Below are 13620 nucleotides of genomic sequence, written 5' to 3'. Positions count from 1 at the left end.
GATGTACAACTTACATACCTAGTACCACACCAGCATTGAAAATCCATTTAGTATTCCCTCCTACTCACTGCAAAATTACAATCAATCAGTGCTATGTAATAATTGATAATTCTACAATTCGTTCTGCTTTAAGATTGTTTCTCTCCCATCTTTTGGTCACCCAGTCCAATTTTAAGTGGCATACTGTATACATTAGTGAAACAGTTTCCTACCATGCACTAATGCAAATTGTTAAATTGATCTTGCAGCTGAAATAATCTAAACACACAGGTAGCGTATATTGAAGTTTACTTTCTAATCACTGTTGGTTAATATTTCAGTTGGCTGAATTCAGAAAGCGCCAGGAGGATGGAAATGTATCTCTGGAGTTTGCCGAGGAAAGTAAGAAGAAGCTGCAGAAAGACATGGAAGTCTTGACACAGCGTCACGAAGAGAAAACGGCAGCCTATGACAAGCTAGAGAAGACCAAGAACCGTCTGCAGCAGGAGCTGGATGATCTGGTTGTGAGTCTGGACCACCAACGGCAGATTGTTTCCAATCTTGAGAAGAAACAAAAGAAATTTGACCAGGTGAGAGAGAAAGACCGATTGATCCAAAGTTTTATAAGTTGGCTTTTAAGGCGTTCATTGATTATCTATTCTCAAAGGACATAACCATGAGTACCTTTGCAAAAATGGAAGATATAAAATTTAACAATAATGAAAATTTTGTGCCAGGAAGGAGGTACAGAGCTTTCCGATTGCACCACACTGTTGGATGAGATATTGACGGCGGGGGATTGGAGAAATGGGTGGGATCGGCGATTTATGGGGTTATTCTGGGAGAAGAGAAGGTATCAATGGATGGGATTAAGGCAAAGTGGGAGGAAGAGTTGGGGAAGGACATGGAGGAGGGGTTGTGGTGTGAGATGCTACGGAGGGTGAATGTGTCAACTTCATGCGTGAGATTGTGGCTGATACAGTTGGTGTACAGGGCGCAAATCAAGGGCGAGGATGTGCCATTTTTTTGAGGGAGTGGAGGACATTTGTGAACCCTGTGGGGGGCTCTAAATCACATTCAGATTTTTTGGTCCTGCCCAAAACTGGAGAGGAATTGGAGGGAGGTCTTTAGGGTATATTCGGGGTGTCGGATCGGCCGGGTTTGGAGACGGGTGCTGGGGGCAGGTGTTGTAGCCTTTGCCTCACTGATTGCCCGAAGGCAGATTCTATTGGGGTGGAGGTCGGCTTCTCTGCCCTGTGCATCGGCGTGGTGGGGGGACCTGCTGGAGTTCTTTTTGTACGTAAATTTAGAGGACCCAATTCATTTTTTCCAATTAAGGGGCAATTTAGCGTGGCCAATCCACCTACCCTGCACATCTTTGGGAAGTGGGGTGAAATCCACGCAAACACTGGGAGAATGTGCAAACTCCACACGGATAGTGATCCAGAGCCAGGAGTGTGTGCCGTGAGGCAGCAGTGCTAACCACAGTGCCACTGTGCTGCCCCCTGCTGGAGTTCTTAATGCTCGAGAAAGTAAAGTTCGAGTTGAGAGGGAGGATGGAAGATATCTACAACTCATGGGCCTTATTCATCATGCATTTTCATGAATTGGACATGAATTGGATGACATTGAGCATTAGGAGGGGTGTTGGGGGGGCGTTTGGAATGTATAAATTAATGACTATTTTTAATTGGTTTATATTTGAAATGTTGGGAGCTGTTTGAGGGTCGGTCGGATAAGAGGATTGTTGCCGAGGGGATTGGCATTGTATTTGTTGTTGTTTATTTATTGTTGTTAATGTGAACAAGGAGGAGAATAAAAATATTTTATAAAAAATGAAAATTCTGAGACACCAAAAGAGACCGACTCCACATCCAGATTCTTAGTGTGAGAGAAGATTGCAATAAGATTTGTCCTGAAATTTTCCTATAACTTTCAAGGCTTCTGGTTTTAAACTCGGAAGTTCATTAAAGTTGCAAAATAGGAACTAAAATTCTTAAATGTTATTTATGCAAGCAGTAACGCTGTCCCAGGAATAGGTTATCCATGTAATTTATACATGGGGAGTGGACAAACCTACCAAATAGCAGAAGCTTTCCTGTTGGAATTGATTATTTCTGGTGCCAGAAAGAAGTCAGTAAATTATTTTTGCTGTGGATGTGGTTATCCATCAAGATGTACCAAAATATTTAAATATAACTCACTAATTCGGAGCCAATCGTAACTTTTATCTTGCTTAACCTTGAAACTTATTCATATTTGGGTTAGTCCAATAATATTCTCAGAGGTGTTGCATGAATAGTCTGGGCTCTGCACTTATCCTTTATTTTAATAAAAATCGTTTTAGTGCAATCCTGTTAATTGGGTCACATTTTACTGTTTCAGATGCTGGCTGAAGAAAAGAACATCTCCTTAAAGTACTCCGAGGAACGGGATCGGGCACAGGCTGAGGCCCGCGAGAAAGAAACCAAGACCCTGTCGCTGACCCGTGCCCTGGAAACAGCTATGGAACAGAAAGAAGAAATGGAGAAAATGAGCAAGCTGCTGCGCACAGAGATGGAAGACCTTGTTAGCTCCAAGGATGATGTAGGAAAGAGTGTAAGTAGATGCACCCTGCAGCAGGGCTAGGGAACCGTCCCTTTCTCCCCTTCTCCAATACTGATCCCCAGCACTCCAATAGTTAATTTAAGTAATCCTTCAAACATCAGTGGTTTCACAACAAAGTCTGACTTTTTAAAATGTATTCTTTTGTTGGATGCTGCGTCGCTGGCAAGGCCAGCATTTGTTGTCCATCCCTATTTTCCTTTGAACTGAGTGGATTACTAGGCCATTGCAGAGGGCAGTTAAGTGTCAACTGCGTTGCTGTGGGTCTAGAGTCACATGCTGCCCAGATTGGGTAAGGACAGCGGTTTTCTTTCCCTGAAGGGCATTAATGAACCTGGTAGGTTTTCACAACAGTTGATGATAGTGTCGTAGTCACCATTGTTGAGACTAGCTTTCAATCCCAGATTTTTTCATATAAATTAAAATTCCACCAGCTGCCGTGGGTGGGATTTGAATCTTTGTCCCTTGAGCATTAGCCTGGGTTTCTGGATTACTAGCCCAGTGACATTACCACTGCCACCGATCTCCATCTCACATAATGCCCATCCTACATGCATTCTCTATTTGAGATCACTGGACAGTGGCCATGATTAATACTCTGGCTTCCTCGTCTTAGTACAGAGGCCAACTGTTGATGATACTGGAGTCCAATAGCTCAGTGAAAATCACAAATCAATCCAGAGGACTGATCTTTACAGGTTAGTACCACTTTCATTCACCTGGCCATTGAGGGAGCTCTTGAAAGCATTTTAAACATATAATACTCACACACCACTTAGTATCTTAATATGAAATGCATTTTTTTTGTGTTAATATGATACTTGTTAGATTACTGTAGAAAAAAGCTGCTATTTTTTTTTCTTTCTCCCTCCATGGAATATGGATCACCTAAATGACCATGCCTGTGCGTTCCTAAGTTTGTTGAATGGGAGCTGTTTTATTGATATCTGACCTTTTGTCACTGAGCATGAAACACGCTGCTGTTGTGAATCGACTACGCTTTACATTATTCCACTTATTTCTGTGCAGGTACATGAGCTGGAAAAGTCAAAACGTACTCTGGAACAGCAAGTGGAAGAGATGAAGACTCAGCTGGAAGAACTGGAGGATGAACTCCAGGCCACTGAAGATGCCAAGTTACGTCTGGAAGTAAATCTGCAAGCCATGAAAGCTCAGTTTGACAGGGACCTGCTGAGTAAGGATGAGCAGAGCGAGGAAAAGAGAAGACAGCTAATTAAGCAGGCAAGTATGTCCTTGAAAGTATACAGAGGTGGGTATCATGAATTTAAGTTCTGGGAAAAATGGCTTCCATTGGGGACAAGAACAGACTTTCTATTGGCCTAATTAAAATAGATTATTTGGAGAATTGATTAAGCTGATCCACTCTGATTTTTTCCCACTCTGGTTCAATTATCATGGCTTCAATCAGAAATTAGCTTGTTGGGTCTAATGGCCGTACTCTGATCCTTCTGTCAAATGTTCAGTGGAGGACTAGATCGCTTTTATTTACTCTGGCCTTTTTTAAAATCAGTTTTGCTCTGTTTTTTCCCCTAAACAGTAATTATTTTATCTGCTACTAATTTGCATGATCCAGGTGCGCGAGATGGAGAGTGAGCTGGAAGATGAGCGGAAGCAACGTTCCATGGCTATTACTTCCAAGAAGAAGCTGGAGATGGATTTGAAGGATTTGGAGGGACAAATCGAAGCATCAAACAAAGGTCGTGAGGAAGCCATCAAGCAGCTTCGCAAACTACAGGTGAGCTACAGCAGTTAACACGGATAGGACCACATCGCTGTCCGTTTTGTGACTTTATGAATGAAGCTCCCCATTTCTCCTCCGTGGTGTATGTAGAACATTACAGCGCAGTACGGGCCCTTCGGCCCTCGATGTTGCGCCGACCCGTGAAACCATCTGAAGCCTACCTGACCTACACTATTCCATTTGCATCCATATGTCTATCCAGTGACCACTTAAATGCCCTTAAATTTGGCGAGTCTACTACTGTTGCAGGCAGGGTGTTCCACACCCCTACTACTCTCTGAGTAAAGAAACTGCCTCTGACATCTGTCCTATATCTACCACCCCTCAATTTAAAGCTATGTCCCCTCGTGTTGGTCATCACCATCCGAGGAAAAAGACTCTCACTGTCCACCCTATCTAACCCTCTGACTATCTTGTATGTCTCTATTAAGTCACCTGTCAGCCTTCTCCTCTCTAACGAAAACAACCTCAAGTCCCTGAGCCTTTCCTCGTAAGACCTTCCCTCCATACCAGGCAACATCCTAGTAAATCTCCTCTGAACCCTTTCCAAAGCTTCCACATCCTTCCGATAATGTGATGACCAGAACTGCATGCAGTACTCCAGGTGCGGCCGCACCAGAGTTTTGTACAGCTGCAGCATGACCTTGTGGCTCCGAAACTCAATCCCCCTACTGATAAAGGCTAGCACACCATATGCCTTCTTAACAGCCCTATTAACCTGGGTGGCAACTTTCAGGGATTTATGTACCTGGATGCCGAGATCTCTCTCTACATCTACACTACCAAGAATCTTGCCATTAGCCCAGTACTCTGCATTCCTGTTACTCCTTCCAAAGTGAACCACCTCACACTTTTCTGCATTAAACTCCATCTGCCACCTCTCAGCCCAGCTCTGCAGCTTATCTATGTCCCTCTGTAACCTATAACATCCTTCAGCACTATCCACAGCTCCACCGACCTTCGTGTCATCTGCAAATTTACTAATCCATCTTTCTACACCCTCTTCCAGGTCATTTATAAAAATTACAAACAGCAGTGGCCCCAAAACAGATCCTCGCGGTACACCACTAGTAACTGAGTTAGTAGAGTAAACATTAGTGCTGTTTTCAAGCTGTTTAGTGCAAGTTTGGAGGTAGTTGTTTTTTTTTATAAAAATAATTTTTATTGAAATTTTTTACAGAAAATATAACAAACAATAACAAGCAACAATAAAACACCATAATAAATGTAACACCCCCAAGACCGTAGCAACGCATAAATCACCCCCCCCCCAACCCAGTAAACAACCAGACAACTTAAAAGTAAATTAAAATTAAATAAACATAGTCAGCGCCCCTCCCCCCCGGGTTGCTGCTGTTGACCCAGTACCCTATCGCTGAGCCAGAAAGTTGAGGAAAGGTTGCCATCGCCTAAAGAACCCTTGTACCGATCCTCTCAGGGCAAATTTGACCTTCTCCAGCTTAATAAATCCCGCCATGTCATTGATCCAGGTCTCCACGCTTGGGGGTCTCGCATCCTTCCATTGTAGCAAGATCCTCCGTCGGGCAACTAGGGACGCAAAGGCCAGAACACCGGCCTCTTTCGCCTCCTGTACTCCCGGCTCCACCCCAACCCCAAAAATCACGAGTCCCCAGCCTGGCTTGACCCTGGATCCTATCGACACCGTCCTCGTCACCCCCTTCCAGAACTCCTCCAGTGCCGGGCATGCCCAGAACATATGGGCATGGTTCGCTGGACTCTCCAAACACCTGACACACCTGTCTTCGCCCCCAAAGAACCTACTCATCCTAGTCCGGGACATATGGGCCCGGTGCAGCACCTTGAATTGGATGAGGCTAAGCCGCGCATATGAGGAAGAGTTAACCCTCTCCAGGGCATCAGCACATGTCCCATCTTCGATCTGTTCCCCCAGTTCCCCCTCCCACTTAGCCTTTAGCTCCTCTACTGACGCCTCCTCCACCTCCTGCATTACCTTGTAGATATCAGATATCTTCCCAACCCAGACCCCCGAAAGCACCCTGTCACTCACCTCCCTCGCGGGAAGCAAAGGGAATCCCTCCACCTGCCGCCTAGCAAACACCTTTACCTGTAGATACCTGAACATGTTCCCCGAAGGGAGCCCAAATTTCTCCTCCAACTCCCCCAGGCTCGCAAACCTCCCATCAATGAACAGGTCCCTCAGCTGTCTGATGCCTGCTCTGTGCCAACCCTGGAACCCCCCATCAATGTTCCCCGGGACGAACCGATGGTTCCCCCTTAGCGGAGCCTCCATCGAGCCCTCCACTTCCCCCCCTATGTCGCCTCCACTGCCCCCACATCTTGAGGGTAGCCGCCACCACCGGGCTCGTGGTATACCCCGTAGGAGGGAGTAGCAACGACGCCGTTACCAGGGCCCCCAGGCTTGTACCTCCACAAGACGCCATTTCCAACTGTTTCCATACTGCCCCCTCCCCCTCCACCCCCCACTTGCGCACCATCGACACATTGGCCGCCCAATAATACCCCGAGAGATTGGGTAGCGCCAACCCCCAACCATCTCTACCCCGCTCCAAAAAGACCCTCTTCACCCTCGGGGTCCCATGCGCCCAAACAAAGCTCATGATGCTGCTAGTCACCCTCCTACAAAAGGCCCTAGGGATAAAGATGGGCAAACACTGAAAAAGGAACAAGAACCTCGGGAGTACCGTCATTTTGACGGACTGCACTCTACCTGCCAGCGATAGCGGCACCATGTCCCACCTTTTGAATTCCTCCTCCATCTGCTCCACAAGCCTGGTAAAATTAAGCTTGTGGAGAGTCCCCCAACTCCTGGCCACCTGCACCCCCAGGTACCTAAAACTCTTCACTGCCCTCTTAAACGGGAGCCTACCAATTCCCTCTTCCTGATCACCCAGGTGCACTACAAACATCTCGCTCTTACCCAGATTCAGCTTATAGCCCGAGAAGCTCCCAAACTCAGCCAACAGCTCCATCACCCCCCCGGCATTCCCCCCTCTGGGTCCGCCACATACAACAGCAGGTCGTCCGCATACAGCGATACCCTATGTTCTTCCCCACCCCACACCAGGCCCCTCCACCTCCCCGGCTCCCTCAGCGCCAAAGCCAGAGGTTCTAACGGCAGTGCAAAAAGCAAGGGGGACAGGGGGCACCCCTGCCTGGTCCCACGGTAGAGCCTGAAGTACTCTGATCTCCTTCCATTATTAACTACACGCGCCATCGGGGCCTCAAAGCAACCTCACCCATTTGATGAACCCCTCCCCAAATCCAAACCTCTCCAGCACCTCCCACAGGTACCCCCACTCAACTCTATCAAACGCCTTCTCTGCATCTAGCGCCACCACTATCTCCGCCTCCCCTTCCACCGCCAGCATCATAATAACATTTAACAATCTCCGCAAATTCGTGTTAAGCTGTCTTCCCTTGACAAATCCTGTCTGATCCTCGTGTATCACCCCTGGCACACAGTCCTCTAATCCTGGTGGCCAGGATCTTCGCCAGCAACTTAGCATCCACATTGAGGAGCGAGATTGGCCTGTATGATCCACACTGCAAGGGGTCCTGATCCTGCTTCAGGATCAAAGAGATCAGCGCCCGTGACATCGTCGGGGGCAAAGCCCCCCCCCCCTTCCCATGCCTCATTGAAGGCCCGCACCAACAGGGGGCCCACCAGATCCGCATACTTTTTTATAAAATTCCACCGGGAACCCATCCGGCGCCTTACCTGACTGCATTTGACCAATCCCCCTGACTAGCTCCTCCAACTCTATCCCCCCCTCCCCGGCTAGGACCCCTCCTAGCCGCGCCTCACCCTCCATGGTACTTCCGTGAGTCAGCTGACTTCTGCTGACCCCGGCAACTCCCGCCAAAACACAACCCCTCCCGACATGGGGCCATCCCCCCTCCTGCCACACCACCTTGGCACCGTTTCAGTGTGGAAAAAAAACCAATAGAGGCCACGCCCCCACCGCCAGCTCCACCCCTCCTGCCCCGCAGCACGGGAAACCAGAGGAAAGCCCGCACTTTCACGATGCCCCACCCCACCTTTCTGACGCAGCTCCCAAATTCCAGCTCCGCCCCAATTCCCAGCCCCGTACAGAAGAAAAAACAAACCCCCAACATTCCCCACATAACACAAAACCATACCCAACAGAACCACCCGGAAACAGAGCAAAAACCAGCATGAAAAACGCATGTTAAAATTACAAAAACAGCAACCCAAAAACAGCAAAGACCATAGTACACAGGACCCCGCAGCCCCCAGACCCTAGTTCGAGTCCAGCTTCTCCGCCTGTACAAAGGCCCACGCCTCCTCCGGGGACTCGAAGTAGTAGTGCCGGTCCTTATATGTTACCCACAGACGCGCAGGCTGCAGCATTCCAAAATTGACCTGCTTGGCATGCAGCACCGCCTTCGTCCGGTTAAACCTGGCCCGCCGCTTTGCCACCTCCGCACTCCAGTCCTGGTAGATTCGCACTACCGAATTCTCCCGCTTGCTACTCCTCTCTTTCTTGGCCCAGCGCAGGACACACTCCCGGTCACTGAACCGATGGAACCGCACCAGCACCGCCCGCGGGGATTCATTTGTCTTGGGCCTCCTGGCCAGCACTCTGTGGGCTCCCTCAAGCTCCAGGGGCAAATGGAAGGACCCCGCCCCCATCAACGAGTTCAGCATCGTGGCCACATAGGACGGAAGATCCGACCCCTCCAGCCCCTCCGCCAGACCCAGGATCCTCACATTCTTTCGCCTCGTGCGAAAGTCCAGCTCCTCCAAGCGGTCTTGCCACTTTTTGTGAAGTGCCTCGTGCATCTCCACCTTCCCCACGAGGACCACGGCCTCCTCCTCCCGATCAGCGGCCTGCTGCTGCAACACCTGAATGGCCGCCCCCTGGGCTGTCTGGGTCTCAAGCAGCTTGTTGGTAGTCGCATTCAGGGAGTCCAGCAACTGAGCCTTCAGCTCCGCAAAACAGCGCAGAAGAGCAGCTTGCTGCTCCTGCGCCCACTTCCACCAATCCTCGGGTGCTCTGCCGGCTGCCATTTTGTCCTCCTTCCCCCGCTTTTTCTGGGGAGCTGCTGCAGCCTTTTCCTTTGCCCCACTCCGGGTGCTCACCATAAATTTCGGGGAATGTTCCTCCAAACATCTTTCCCCACCGAGAATCGTCGAAACAGCGCCGATTGGGGCCCTAAAACAGGCCCGAAAGTCCTTTGATAGCGGGAGCTGCCGAACATGCGGCTTAGCTCCCCATCACCGCAACTGGAAGTCCTGGAGGTAGTTGTTAAGCAAGCCCAAAATATAACGATACCATGGATTCATTCGACTTGAAGAAAATCGTCATTGCCTCCATTAGTCTTACACATTTGATTGACAGGTATTGCCCAGAGATCTCTGCTAATTTACTGCCCCAGCTCCGTTTTAAGAGTCCAGAGTGACAAGTGCTGACAGCTCTCTGGTGCCTCACCAATGCACATTCACGATGATGCCCAACATCCAACTGGATTGTGGAAAGCATCATGGCTAAGCCTGTTGCTGTCCTCGCCTGTCATCTAGATGGCTCTAAAAACCTGCTTCTTGGGGCTCCAGTAGTGTTGATGCTAATTGGCCTGCCCCAATTACTCTAGCTAACGTTCCTTCTTTGGGAGGAGGAATGTTGGGAGAGAATACAACTAGGTGCCTGGCTATGATTTGTTACACTTTCTTTGTCTTCAACAGGCTCAGCTCAAAGATTACCAGCGTGAACTGGAAGATGCTTGCAGCTCTCGAGAGGAAATCCTGGTCCAATTCAAAGAAAATGAGAAGAGGATGAAAGGACTTGAGACAGAAATAATTCGTAAGGATGAGGTGCGAGATTACATATTGATATGAAATTAATGCAGAAGGAATTCTATTAAATACTGAGAGATTTTGGATCAGGGATTCAGTGCTCTCGATGGATTTTGTTCCTGAATGGTGTTGATCCAATGCTTGCAACCCATTGAGTGGCTCTGCTTGCTTTTTAATCCGAGTTTGTTTATTTAATATGGGCCTGTTGCTGTGAATTTTTATTTTATTTTTTTAATTTTTATAAATTTAGGGTACCCAATCATTTTTCCAATTAAGGGGCAATTTAGAGTGGCCAATCCACCTAGCTTGCGCATTTTTGGGTTGTGGGGGCGAAACCCACGCAAACACGGGGAGAATGTGCAAACTCCACACGGACAGTGACCCAGAGCCGGGATCGAACCTGGGACCTCAGCGCCGTGAGGCCGCAGTGCTAACCCACTGCACCACCGTGCTGCCTATTGCTGTGAATTTAACAATAGCCAGCAGATGTCACTTGGCATCCAGAATGCTTGAGCATTATATTATGGCCCTATTGTAATAAAGTTGTGACGGTCTGTGTACTGTTGGAACTTTTAACGCTGCAAATGTTTGACATCTGGAATGCACTGCCTGGATGTGATGGAGGCAGATTCAATCATGGACTTCAAAAGGGAGGTGGGTAATTAACTGGAGAAAGAAATTACAGGGCTGTGGGAAAAGAGTAGGACTAGCTGAGCTGTTCTTGCAGAGAGCCAGCATGTATACGAGGGGCAAATAACCGTCTCTGTTGTAACCATTCTATAATTCTATGGACAAGGACAGCACAATGAGTAAATGCTTCGGGTTCTTCTGTTCATTCTTTCATGCACTATAAAACTTCACTTGTGTTGGACTGCGTCCAAATGCTGACTTGAGAAATTCAGCAGTCTAGTCTCTTAAGGGTGTGCAGCAGCCAGGCAGATCTGCTCAATATACCACAAGAAAACCTGCTTGGGAGCTGGTGCTCTAAGCAAAGATTGCTCTTGAATTTTAGTATTGTGTTGGATGCTTTCATTGCCTTCAAGTCTTCAATTATGAAGTAGCGAATAATATCCATGTGAGTTGTAGTGAAGGTCCTGTGAAAAGGCAACCTGGTCCAGAGTGGATCTTGCCTGCAAACAAAAAATGCAAACTCAATTGAACAAATGCAGTTGATCTCACTTGTAACTTGACCATTTCTGAAAACTTACAGATCATGCCATCAATTTGGAGATCATTTTGATGTCCAGCTTTATAATCCATTGGGATTTTGTCATTCTAATTTTGAGTGCTCTGCATAGTGCCGTGTCTGTGCAATGACCCTTCCAATATCGTGACATAATAAAATCTTTATTATTGTCACAAGTAGGCTTACATTGACACTGTAATGAAGTTACTGTGAAAAGCCCCTAGTCGCCACACTCCAGCAACTGTTCGGGTACACAGAGGGAGAATTCAGAATGTCCAACTCACCTAACAAACACTTCTTTCGGGACTTGCGGGAGGAAACCGGAGCACCCGGAGGAAATCCACGCAGACACAGGGAGACCGTGCAGACTGCACAGCCAGTGACCCAAGCCGGGAATCGAACGTGGGATCCTGGCGTAGTGAAGCAACGGTGCTAACCACTGCTACCACGCCGCCCATATCGGGAAAATGTGTATATTAAATGACATAGTTAAGTCCAGCCCCAAGGATCATGTAACAAGCAGAAATCTCAAAGTTGACCCTGGAGTTACTAAGTTACTGGAGAATTGATGCCAGGTTCCACAAGAATATTAATTTTGACAGATGGGGAATGCCTGAGAGGTATTTCAGCAACTGTTTAAATACAGTTTTATTTCGATTATTGTGAGCTTTCAAGAACATGACCAGCTGAGTAGAAGTGACTAATATAATACATTTTTTTTTATTGTTATTACCCAGGATCTTGCTGCAGTAGAGCGTGCCAAGAGGCTGATACAGCAGGAGAGAGATGAACTGGCTGAGGAGATTGCCAGCAATAGTTCTGGAAAGTATGTATCTCTCATAAACAGGACTTTTTTTTTTCAACATTTGTACTATCCAGAGTTGTTCAATGTCTTCGTCCTCTGGGTGGGAAGTTAAGCAGGTTTTCCTGAGAAAGCTGATCGATTAGAACACAATTGATACCCGAGTCCTCGGCACTGTGAGGCAGCGGTGCTAACCACTGCATCACCTTACCGTCCTCTCCGAGAACGTTTTAGTTGGATATACACCAGCTGAATTTCTTCACTTTTGCTAATCAATGGTTAGAGTCTCTGAGCTTGGACAAAATGTGATTTGCCCATGTGCATATAGAGTACTTTCCATATTAGGATGTACATCAGAACTAGGAGCAGGAGTCGGCCATCTGGCCCCTCGAGCCTGCTCCGCCATTCAATGAGATCATGGCTGATCTTTTGTGGACTCAGCTCCACTTTCCGGCCCGAACACCATTACCCTTAATCCCTTTATTCTTCAAAAAAACGATCTATCTTTATCTTAAAAACATTTAAAGAAGGAGCCTCAACTGCTTCACTGGGCAAGGAATTCCATAGATTCACAACCTTTTGGGTGAAGAAGTTCCTCCTAAACTCAGTCCTAAATCTACTTCCCCTTATTTTGAGGTTATGCCCCCTAGTTCTGCTTTCACCCGCCAGTGGAAACAACCTGCCCGCATCTATCCTATCTATTCCCTTCATAATTTTATATGTTTCTATAAGATCCCCCCCCCGCATCGTTCTAAATTCCAACGAGTACAGTCCCAGTCTACTCGACCTCTCCTCGTAATCCAACTCCTTCAACTCTGGGATTAGCCTCGTGAATCTCCTCTGCACACCCTCCAGTGCCAGTACGTCCTTTCTCAAGTAAGGAGACCAAAACTGAACACAATACTCCAGGTGTGGCCTCACTAACACCGTATACAATTGCAGCATAACCTCCCTAGTCTTAAACTTCATCCCTCTAGCAATGAAGGACAAAATTCCATTTGCCTTTTTAATCACCTGTTGCACCTGTAAACCAACTTTAAATGTAGGTTCTCAGTTTGATTTGGAAATCCCTATAAACTCATTGAGAACTAAACCTGTTAAAATTAGTTCAGCACAGTGGCGCAGGAATTTAAGGCAACAACTACACTCCTTGAAACTAGCTAGATGGTCTTCAGCGATTTTTCTCTGGTTTTATGTCTCCTTATCTTTATGCATATGAGTCAGCAATGGGATTAGTGCCACCTGTGTATGAGGATGCTATCTCTCTAACTTGCTGACCAGGCCCATGGCAGGTTGGAAGATTGGCTCCCTGGGTGAGTGATAGGACTGCTGGCACTTTGCTATAAAACATGCATGAGGGCGAAAGTGAATTTAGGGTAGGTTCAGTAAAACTTTCAGCATTTTCTAAATAGGGATTGGCTCTTGTTGCAGTAGTATTGCTAAGGCAGGGAAATTGTCGCATTTAAAAG

At 47.3% G+C, this 13620-nt stretch overlaps 1 protein-coding gene across 5 annotated transcripts in view; it reads left to right on the top strand.

Moving 5' to 3' along the window:
• The window catches only part of LOC119956378 (myosin-9-like), a 187089-nt gene that overhangs the window by 154998 nt on the left and 18471 nt on the right, over positions 1–13620 (top strand). For all 5 annotated transcript variants that reach the window (XM_038783544.1, XM_038783543.1, XM_038783546.1 and 2 more), the window contains 6 exons: positions 321–569; positions 2365–2577; positions 3613–3825; positions 4178–4339; positions 10053–10181; positions 12087–12175. In XM_038783544.1, the coding sequence (XP_038639472.1) occupies positions 321–569; positions 2365–2577; positions 3613–3825; positions 4178–4339; positions 10053–10181; positions 12087–12175 (1055 nt within the window). The remainder of the gene's footprint in view (positions 1–320; positions 570–2364; positions 2578–3612; positions 3826–4177; positions 4340–10052; positions 10182–12086; positions 12176–13620) is intronic.

This window comes from Scyliorhinus canicula, chromosome 23, assembly GCF_902713615.1.
Source record: "Scyliorhinus canicula chromosome 23, sScyCan1.1, whole genome shotgun sequence".
Lineage (NCBI taxonomy): Eukaryota > Metazoa > Chordata > Chondrichthyes > Carcharhiniformes > Scyliorhinidae > Scyliorhinus > Scyliorhinus canicula.
Note: the sequence above shows the minus strand (reverse complement) of the source record. Positions and strands in the feature narration are given on the sequence as shown.